We start from the raw sequence: 11,005 nt of genomic DNA on the forward strand, positions 1-11,005 counted from the left end.
GGACAGACCAGGAAATCAAATTACCCAACCCCCAAATGCTCTAGCTGTGATCAGTGTGTGCACTGGTCAGGAATGTTCTTCCAAATGGGTGGGAACAGTCAGGAAGATCCTGAAAAAATGAATTGGAAAAGGTCTTAGATGCTGGGATGAGATTCAGCAAATGGAAAAGGTTTGAGGTCCACTGCCTTTAGGAACGGGAGGGTACCAATGGCAGTCGCTCAGTCCCTGGTCTCTCAGGTGTTCTTGATGTGACCTTCAGATCATATAATGGAAATAAAGCCTGAATTTTGGATGCCCAACATTGCTAACACATCTCAAACGTTTCCCCCTTATGATTCCTTTTTGCCTGAGAAATGCATCCTGGGTGAGCACTGAAAGACACACTTTGATTTCATGACACCTTTGAGTTGAAGTCGGTTGTGGTAATTGCAGACACTTGGGGTCACGACCTGCAACCTAAGAAGCTAGGCTCTAGGTCAGAGGGTGTCTGGTCTCCCTTTTTTATAGAACCCAGAGTCTCAAGAAAAGTGGGGCACCTCAAACTTTGGAGAACCCAGATAAATCCAGGTAGAATTCAAATATGGGCATAGGACTCTTGTTAAGAGCATACCAGCCTCCTAGGAGTTGGGAAGGCTGTATTTTTTTTCCCCTGAAAAGAGGTTCAGTTTTGGAAGACTAATGGGGCCTGGTGTATCCCATTCAAACTATGAAAATATGAGGTAGTAGGGGATAAATTACAGAATTTAAAAGCCTTTTGGGAAAGAAACTTCCAAGACCCACTCTTGGACTGGTGACTGAGGAACAAGGAAGGGACTTGAGGGGGAATCTAGCCCAAATGACCCTTTTGATGTTTCCCTTTTTCTTCTTCTTAGTGCTGTTTAGCTGTACTCTTAGGAAGCACAAAGCACACAGGGCATTTTGTTGTTGTTTTGGCAAGCTACCCAGAGTATCTCGCCCACACAGCAAAGTCTGGCAAGCTACCTATGATGTATTCGATATGCCAAACACAATAACAACAAGTCTCACAATGAAGACATTACTGGACCTGCTCGAGCAAATCGGTGAACAACGGGAGGACAGTGACAGTGACAGTGACAGTTTTTGGGCCATACCTGGTGATGTTGCTTATACTCAGGAATTACTTCTGGTGGTGCTCAGGGGGACCATATGGGATCCTGGGCCTCGAACTCAGGTTGGCCAAGTACAAGGCAGGAGCCCATGCACTGTACTATTGTTCTAGTCCCCATACTAGACATTTTATGCTAACTCCTTGATGCATATTATCACATTCAACCAAATATTCCAGGTCACCTAGGAGGAGGTGTTGTCATCTAGCACCAACTAAACTATGGCGAAAAATGTTATATTTCTCTCTCAAGACCGCTTACTCATGGCAGCAGATGTGAGTCCAGCCAAGTCCAGCTCTCAGCTTCCTTAACCCCTTCCCTGGTCTGAATCTGTGGCATTGTCCAGGCACTTGTGTTTCTCTTCTCCTCACATTTCCTTTCTTACTTGCTTTGCACTTAGAAACTGCCTATAGCCGTGACACAGAGAAGGTAGCTGAGCCCCACCTCCATGCACCCTGGCTCACGATTCCAATTCTGACACTCACTGTGTGACCCTGAGCAAATGATGCACCCTCTGTGTGCCTCAATTTACCCATCTGTAAAAGCGAGAACATTTGTGCTAATTCAATACTCCAGTCTAGGTAAAGGACTTAGGCCAGATCCTTACACAAGCAAAAACTCAAGCCACTTTGGCAACTAGTGGGGTTTTTCTTGGTCAACCATACTCTCTCACCTACGTTGAGGACAAAATCCTTGGGGCAAAAGTGCAACAGAGAAAAGGTGTTTGATCAGGAGCCCCAAAAGCCCCCTTTCTGAACCTTCTCCTGTTAATAACTCAGCATGCTCAGAGATATTATGCCCCGCCTTTGCAACCCTCATCAATGGCAACAATTTCCTTGGTCCCCTTTCTCCAGTTCATTGATAATACTTATTGAGCTTGTATGGGTCAGAGTCACCTGCCTCTGGATCTTCATGGTCATGGGAGATGCTTTCATCATCCCTGATTTGCAACAAAGGCATCTGAGGCTCAGAGAGGTTAAGGAAAGGTCCAATGTCACATAGCTAGTAACAAAGCAAAGCAGATGTCTGAAGTCAAGGATTCTGACACCCTTCCATCCACACACATTTCACAGTTGTGCTGGAGCCAAATAAAAGCTCTGATTGAATACGTCACAGGTAGCTTGCCAAGCTTTGCCTTCACTTCCCTGTCAGGCAACTGTCACCGATCTGCAGCACAGGGACCCAGGCTGACCCAACTTCAGCCCCTGAGGGAACCTGCCAGAAAGGAACACTCAAACCATTCGGAAGTGCAACTAGCCCCACAAAAGAGCCCCTTTGTCAAAGGAAAACCTCCCCAGCCTCAGTTTTTCGGCATTTACAGACCCGAGGAATTTTGTCTTATCAGGTAATGGAATTGTTTTTAGTGGCAAGAATGAGCTCATTACGGATGCAGCTTGTGCTAATAATGATAATTTGCTGCACAGTTAAAATCACCTCTGTACCTCCCTCCCCGACAGACGACGGTCTAGAAATTACAGGCTATGCAGAAAGAGAAAAGATCAAGATTAAGGAAAAGAATTGTAGCACGGAACTGCTTCAACAAAAGGAGTTACTGGTGTGCATGCTGAACTGGGTGATCTTAATCATGGAAGATGCAGGAGAATTAGATCCTATTAAACAGTGTTCTTAATTGCCTTTAGTCAAATGGGTTACTTCTGTCATCGGGTTGTTGCTTTTTTCTTGGTTTTAACAGCTCGAGCCCTATGAATCAGTGCCAAGGACTGATGCCCAGTAAGAGCTAGAGGAAATGAAGGCAGTCCATCCTATCCTGTTCTCCTTAAGTTTATGCACAATCACCAGCGCTCAGAGCAGCCAATACCTTGCGGGTTGGGAGATTAGCTAATAGACCTGGCCTGGGTCTCCTGGGACCTCAGAGTCACATTCCCCATTAAAGACCAGGAAAGACACTCAGAGGGCTCATGGTGCATGGCTGGAGCCCTAGGCTTCACATGCTACCCCAAGCTCTAGCAGGATTCCCCCTGGAGCATCGTCAGTTGTGACCTCAGCCCCTCAGCCCCGCCAAAAGCAGCTAGAAAAACTCCTCACTAGTCACTGAGCTTTCGCTCTGCTCTGCCCTTCGGATGGAGGCAGAGAGGGGTGTGGTTCCCCCCCCCCCCGTTGAATATTCAAATCTCCAAAAGATTAGAATTTCTTTGAATCTATTAAGGATTTTAGCCAGAACATCTGTTCCTGATTATGACAGGAAGGCTGGCTGATTGTGGAAAACTGGGGGGAAACACACACACACACACACACACACACACACACACACACACACACACACATATGCACACACGCATATAAAAATGACCACCACCGAATAGTGGTCATGCCGATGCCAGCTGTGAGCAGAGGCTGTGGGAGTATTTGCTGCTGTGGTTTCCTGTCCTGTTCTCCATGTGATGAATATATTAGGAAGATCCGCCCTATCCCAACTACTTTTAAATTCTAGGATGTCCTGTAATCCCAATTGCCCTGGGATTCGGTGTGTGGTTTCCTTCGCTGGCTTTCTGGTAAAACCTGTGGATCTTTCCTCAGAATTATGTGCTGGGGGCATTACTCTCCTTAAGTAAATACATGAGATTATAGAAGCACCTAGTGATAGTGAAAGAGTATCAAAATATTGAAGAAACAAATCTGTAAACTAATTTATTCATACACAGAATAACAATACCTCACGGGAGAGAGTTGCTCTCGCCTGATTCCAATAAAAAAGTGTTGACCCACATCAGCGTTATCTAAGTCCGAGGATTTGAAAAATGTCTATGATTCCTGTGGGGCTCAGTGACAGGAATAGCTGGGGGTTATGTCAGTATCCATAAATGGGTGAAATACAGCACCCCACCCCCAGCCTCAGAGCTCAAACAACATTTTCCTCATCAAAGTTGACCAATCTCCTGTTTTCGGCATTCAGAATGTTCCAGTCTATAGACATCCTGTGGGGAAATCTCCCAGCTGTGGGAAATCTCCAGCAGCCACTGCGGCAGTTTGGGGCTTTGCACATAGCACAGCAATCTCAAGATTCCAGACGAGTCTCTGGGGTTTGTCTAAGTGATAATGGTGGCAAGGGAGGTTAGAGAGGGATCCTGTCAGTGACAGGAGGGGGTCACCCAGTGCTGTGGGTTCCTGACGTCCACCCCCATAAGATACCCTGCATCCAAATTCCCATCACCTTAGACCTTAGATTTAAATCACGGTCTCTGCAGGTGTCGTGTCAAGGTTCAGATGAGGCCACACCAGAGAAGGATGGGAGCTAATCCACATAGCAAGTGTCCTTTAAAGAAGATGACACGGAGGGGACAACAGGGAAGTTATAGAGATGGGAAGTACATGCTCAGGACCTCTGGGGATTCTCAGTGAGTTCCAGGGGCTCAGGGGATGAGGCCCCATAGGTGGCAGAGGGAGCCTGGCCCTGTTAACCGCTGGACTGTGAACTCCCAGTCTCCAATCCCCACAGGACCATCCACTTTATTCTCTGTCACTCCTCCTGTTTTGTGATGCTGAGCGTTGACTGCCCTCCCTACATCCCCCCCAAATAGAAACAAAGAGAGCTGGGCTTTCCTGGATACTGGGGTTCCAAGAGCCACAGGCAGGGAGGGCTGGTTCTGTATCCCCAGAGGCTGTTGGCCCAAATAGGGACTGATCCACTGTTAGGGAGCTGGCCAGGATTTCAATGAGCGCCTGTCAGGGACACATGGTTATATTTAGGTGGAGAGGGGTAAGAAGGATACCCCTGCTCAGACCCCCATCCAGGACAACATAACCAGGCAAAAACACCACTCAGAAGCCGCCAGCTAATAAGTTTCCTTTTTAATCCCACATGACAAGAAATAGTCTCAATCATGAACAGCACGCCATGGCCGACCCGTCATGGCAGGCAGACGCTGAAACCTCCCGAAGGCCTTGTCGGAGTGCTGGGTGCTGCTGGGGCTCAGATTTGGGCGCCCCTTAAGGCCGCCTCTGCGGGAGGCAGTGCATGCTCCCAGCCCTCAGAGGGCTTGGGCGAAGGCAAAGGCTTGAGGTGGATCCTCCGACTGCAGGAAATGCTGGGCCTCAGAGAAAAGCCATCCATCCCCAGACTGCAGCCCTCCCGGGGAGCCCTTCCCAGGGGGTAAACGCTGCTACCTGGAAGAGAAATGAACCTCCCAGTTCATGGTGCAGGTAGAGACCGACCTCCAACATCCCCTCCCCTCTTCCAAGGGGACAGAAAGGAGTGCAAGCCCCCCTCCCCCCTTACTTGGGACAGAGAAATTCGGATCATCTGGCAACATGTCATCATGTGGCAAGACCTTGCGGACAGGACCAGGAGGCTCCTGTTTTGACTTAACTCCGTAGATCCTAAAGAAGCAGAGAAGACACATTACCCCCATACTAATGAGGCCAAGGAGGACTATGGTTCCTGCAGGACCTGGGTGTGCAGTCGGCTTCTCTCAGATCCTCACAAACTAGTCTGAAGGTAAGGGTTCTGGTTTCCATTACACAGAGGGGGAAACTGAGGCACCAAAGTATTCCCCTAATCCTCCTCCCTTCCCCCCGCCCCCAGCAACCAGGGCACTGCCCTACCCTTCTCCCATGTTACTCTTTGGACAGGTGTCTGTTGCAAATCAGAAAAGGCCACCAATGGGGCTGGAGCGATAGCACAGCAAGTAGGGTGTTTGCCTTGCATGCGGTCAAGCCGGGTTTGATTCCCAGCATCCCATATGGTCCCCTGAGCACCACCAGGAGTAATTCCTGAGTGCAGAGTCAGGAGTAACTTTTGTGCATCACCGGGTGTGGCCCCAAAAGAAAAGATAAAAAAGAAAGAAAAAGGCCACCAAAGGCAGGGGGGCAAGGACAAGGGAGAACAGAGGGGAAACCCCAGAATCATGGAGCAGCCATGGCCATGGCCCCTGCAGCACTCACTCCTCGTAGGGTTTCTGGTGCCCACGCTTGGCTCGCTCTAATACGTCCATGAAGTCCCGGTAGCAGTTCCTCGCCATAACTGTGTAGCGCACGGAGCATCCCAGCTCCGTGACCTTGGCCCTCGGCAGGTAGCCAGCCCAGCCTGGGATGGGGGGCTCGCACAGGGGTTTCTTTATGTGTTTGATCTCTGTGAAGAAAGATCCAGCCTTTCTGAGGGCTCCAAGATGTCACACGGTGGACACTGTGCCCAGTTACAGGGGAAGACAGTGGTTAGCCAGGGGAACCCTGAGGCTTCTACAGCTGGGGGGGTTGATGCTACACACCAGATATACCAGCTACCCATACAATCCCTCACTTAAGTTTTTGACAAACACCAAGAATTGGGTACCATTATTCCTATCGCTTTAGGGAAGGAAACATTCTCAGACACCAAGAGGACTGGAAAAATGGCCCCATGGATGAGCACATGCACATAGCATGTTGGAGGCCTGGCCAGGTCTGATCCCCAGCACTGCACCATCTCCCACCCCTAAGCATTGCTGGGAGTGACTACAAACTTGGGGTACTAGCGGTAATCCTATTTGGGGATAACCAAGTGTGGCCACAAAAACAAAAATAAAAGCTCAAAGAGACTTGGGGACCACTGGTATTAGTGGTAGGGCACCTGCCTTACATAAGGAAGCCAGGAAGTCTGGGCCAGAGGGGGGGAGAGAGAAGGAGGGGGAGAGAGAAAGAGGAGAGAGATAGAGATAGAGGGAGAGAGAGGGAGAGAGATAAAGAGAGAAAGAGAGGGAGAGGGAGATATAGAGAAAGACGGATAAGGAGGGGGAGAAGGAGAGGGAGGGAGAGGAAGAGAGAAGAAGAGAGGGAGAGAGAGAGGGAAAGAGGGAGAGGAGGAGAGAGAGAGGGAAAGAAGGAGAGAGAGAGCGAGGAGGAGGAGGAGGAGGAGGAGGAGGAGGAGGAGGAGGAGGAGGAGGAGGAGATCTAAGTTCATATAGCAAGGCCACTGTTGTCTGATTCCCAAACCTCTTCGACACAGGGAATCAGGAGAAGCTCCCACAGTAGGAGAAAAAACACCACCAGCAGGATCCTTTCTGCTTGCATTAAGGACTCTGGATAGCTCCCATGGGCCAGAGGAAACCTTTCTGCTCTGTGCATCCTTTCAGTTGCTGGAACAATCAAATCAGGCCCCTCAGACCGAGCACTTCAGCATGGGATCGTCCGAGGGGTCACCCAGTCCATTGCTCCCTATCTTGACTGATGCACAGAAAGAGATAACAACCTGCCGTGGATAACACAGCGAGTAGGCTAGTCCCGCTGACCTAAATCCTAATGGCTAAGGCAAATGTTCCTTGCAGTGACTTGGGATCTTTGTTTGGTCCCTGAGATGCAGGGAAAGGTGTCTTTCGTTGTGAGCTGTGCATTCTTCTATGGCTCAGGGCCCTGCTTCCTGGGGCTTGGGAACTGGGCATTGGTCTGTGCTCCCAGACACAGCTCCACTGGACTCCAGGACCAGGGGAAGGGGTTGGTACCCAGGCTCAGCGGGTGGTACTTCTGGTAGTACTGATACAGCACTCCCAGGAGCGTCTTCTCTGAGCAGATGGGCTTCAGCGGCGGGACCGCGGCCACTTCGGCGTGCAGTTCCCTCTGCCGCTCCTTTTTCTCCCGCGTGATCTCCCGGAAGGTCTGCAGACAGTGGGACATGTTGTCCTCATCGGTGATGCCCTCGCAGCTAAGGTAGGGCACGAAACCTGCGGGGCAGACACCATCACAGCCCTCAGGGAGCAGCTCAGAGCTTGCCAACCTCCCCGACCTTAAGCCCTCCAGCATCCCAACCCACTACCTTGGCACTTCTGCCTTCACCAACAACACTGCAATTCCCCACAGGCCATTAATACAAGCGACACTGCTGTTTTCACAGTGGCCTCGGCCTCCCAAGGCTGCCAAGAAATGACCTTGGAGCTGGAAACGGAAAGCTGGGGAACAAAGGCAATGCCCATAGTGTTCTTTGATAGCAGAGGCCCTGATGTCAGCCCGCACAGCGAAATGGGGCGCGCGCTTAATGGGCCCAAATGACAGTCTGAGGAGTAATTGAAATTATTCATCTTTTGAGAGAGAAAGCTTATTTTCCTTGACACTTCCCAAATGCAATTTGGGATCTTTCTTGTCGGACCATAGGAAATTGCGGGCTTATTAAAAGCCGAGACCTATTACCCAAAAAGGTAAATTCATTATCTGCAAGACCCACCCCCCCAGAACAATTTTTCACCATTTCCCACAAAATAACATATAATCATTACAATTAGTGTGGGTAAAACACAACTATTTATTTAAAGTGCGAGCTGAATCCCTCAGTACTAGAATGTTGTCACAATAGCGTCCTTTCATAACGATAAATAAGGACAAACTGGTTACAAACATCAAGCTGAAAAATAAATGAACGAATGACTCATGATTGAAGTCCTTTGTCTCTAGGTCAAGAAAACCTGGTTCCGGGGTTGGAGTGATAGTATAGTGGGTAGGGTGTTTGCCTTGCATGTGGCCGACCCGGGTTCAATTCTCAGCATCCCATATGGTCCCCCGAGCACCACCAGGAGTAATTCCTGAGGCAAAGCCAGGAGTAACCCCTGTGCATCAGCGGACCCAAAAAGAAAAGAAAAAAAAATCTGGTTCTTCAGCCCTGCTGCAACACATGTGCAAGGCCCTGGATTTGAGACCTAGGATTACATGATACCCCCCCCCCCACCCAAGCACCAATGGGCTCCAGAGTCTCCCACCCCCACCCCACAGTACCACTGGACCCAAGTCCCATTGCACTGTTAGACCAGGTATCATCTGGAGTGGCCCCTGGGCCCTTTTTGAGTCCTGTTCGGGGGCCCCTTACCCCCGCCTTAAAATCTGACTTCAGAATTGAAATCAGGACGTTCACCCCCACCACCGTGCCCTGACTCCCTGCCACTTTGGGCAAATGCAAATCCCGAGACTGGAGAGACAGCTCAATGGGCTGAGTGCACGCTCTGCAGGTCAGAGGCATGGTTCAATCCCCTATCCCACAGGGTCCCCTTGAGCACCATCAGGAATGACCTCCAGACTCACAAGGGAGGTCCCCAACCCAACAACAATGTAAAATATAATTATTTGACCCTTCCTTGATTTCTACCCACCATCTCTCCTCAATATTTAAGCACCAATGATACCTCAGTGCTGTCGGGGAAACAGTATAAATGTGAGGGTCCAGTCAAAGTGCATGCGCCCACATCTGGACCCCTCTGGTCTGCAGAGACTTCATAAAACTGTGTGCACACACTTGTGTGTGCACTGGGGAATGTCACCTTTCCTGAGGCTTGGGAAAGGTCGAAACGTTTTCGGTAAGCATAGATGCTAAACCCTGACTCCTCGCCTCAAGCAACCGATGAGCAAGTCCTCCTTTGCCTCTAGAGTGGGTTTGCCTAGAGAGTGGCCCCAGAGTTGGGACCAAGTCCTATGCCCCAGTCCCTGTTAATGTGACCTTACCTGGAATCGGGAGCTTTGCAGCTATAACTAAGGAACACCCTGGACTAGACCCAAGAGAAAGGGAGGGAGGCTTGAAGTGGGCAGAGGGTAATGTGAAAGGCGAAGATGGGGCCTTGCCCAGAGCTTTCAGGTGGTGCGTGGCCCTGGCCCTGCCAACAGCTTGATTCAGACACAGCGCCTCCCAATTGGTGAGAGGCTGCGTTTGCAACAGCCGGAGGAACAAGTGTCCTGCTTTTATAGACATTCTCCCATACCACGGAAAAGTAAATGACTTACAATGACTTGGCAGGGATTGGTGTTGTCATCTGCTAGAAGTCAAAACTGGTGCTCGAGGCCAACCAAGGAGCAGCGTGAGGCTGGACACTTTCAAACTCCCCCCTGCACCCATATATATAAGGTCAGGCCACGGGCCTCCAGGCACTACTGGGTTTGTGAGCTTTACTCCTTGTGTCTAAGCTCTGGAAGTGTCTTAAAAGCTAGAGTCCCTGCACTGGTCTAGTCAGATGGCATAAGCAGTGTGGCCTAGACAGGGATAGTGAGCAGGATCTTGGGCCTCCTGCAGGGCACCTGACCACTTACCACTGTAGCCTGGTGTGACCGGCAGTTTGACCATGAAGACCTTAGACTCCATGTTTTTGCTCCCTGGGAATAGAGGGAAGGGAAAATAAAACAGATTCACTGCAATGTGCCGGCAAAGATCTCACTATGTGGGTGCGACAGTCCTTGGGAACAGGAGGACCTTGCCTGGGAACTGGCATGAAGTAGTGGCATCACCACCAGGGACAAAAATGACAGCTACAGCTGGCCTCATGTGTGCAACCATCTGAGCTGACCAGTCCGCTGGGAGGAAGCCTCACCTTTATGTGAACTTAGGCAACAGGAATGAAGATAGGCCAGCCCATGGACCTTTCCAAACCCTTCCTCAACATCCTCCTCCCATCCACTCAACCTTCCGTCCATCTACCATACAATTCTCCATCCACCCATTCATCCACCCAGCCATCCTTCCATCCTTCCATTCAATCTTCGATCCATCCAATCGTTCATGCCTGCATGCATGCATGCATCCATCCATCCATCCATCCTCCATCCATCCAATCTTCCATCCATCCAATCTTCCATCATTCATCTGCCCATCCATCCATTCATCTAATGTTCCATCCAATCTTCCTTCCATCCATCCTAAACACACACTGATGCCTCCCAATGTGACAGAGATTAGGAGTATGAAAAGAAGCAAGACTGGGAGCACCCAGGTAAGAACAAATTATCTTAGGGGAGAGGGAAGGGGAGGTGCCCCAGCCCCAGAGCCTGTCTTTTTTGGTAGAGTAGTCCAGGATGCAGTGGCAGTTTTGTGACTCCCACTCCCCCCACGCTGTTTGCTGCTCTTTTCCTCCGACTCTCACTTGCTGGACGAGCAGTGGTGGCAACTGTGGCTGTCCCAAGTGGTCATGCTACAGGCA

General features: G+C 50.0%; 1 protein-coding gene across 1 annotated transcript; it reads right to left on the reverse strand.

Moving 5' to 3' along the window:
* Positions 1 to 4,991: 4,991 nt before the first annotated feature.
* On the reverse strand, positions 4,992 to 10,239 carry SPMIP5 (sperm microtubule inner protein 5). The gene is made up of 5 exons (XM_056120995.1): positions 10,122 to 10,239; positions 7,562 to 7,780; positions 6,030 to 6,216; positions 5,365 to 5,465; positions 4,992 to 5,252 (listed from the first exon to the last, which is right to left on the reverse strand). Exons 1-5 carry the CDS (start codon positions 10,171 to 10,173, stop codon positions 5,059 to 5,061), a joined length of 753 nt encoding a protein of 250 aa, XP_055976970.1. The 5' UTR covers positions 10,174 to 10,239; the 3' UTR covers positions 4,992 to 5,058.
* Between the last annotated feature and the right edge of the window lie 766 nt (positions 10,240 to 11,005).

This window comes from Sorex fumeus, unplaced genomic scaffold (assembly GCF_029834395.1).
Source record: "Sorex fumeus unplaced genomic scaffold, SorFum_2.1 ptg000043l, whole genome shotgun sequence".
Classification (NCBI taxonomy): Eukaryota; Metazoa; Chordata; class Mammalia; order Eulipotyphla; family Soricidae; genus Sorex; species Sorex fumeus.

Bases quoted from the DNA above. Each gene is read 5' to 3' on its own strand.
- SPMIP5 (XM_056120995.1), bottom strand. From the start codon at position 10,173: ATGGAGTCTAAGGTCTTCATGGTCAAACTGCCGGTCACACCAGGCTAC. The intron at 7,781-10,121 runs GTAAGTGGTCAG...TCTGCCCCGCAG, and splicing joins GGTCACACCAGGCTACAGTG to GTTTCGTGCCCTACCTTAGC. The intron at 6,217-7,561 runs GTACCAACCCCT...CTTTCTTCACAG, and splicing joins GTACCACCCGCTGAGCCTGG to AGATCAAACACATAAAGAAA.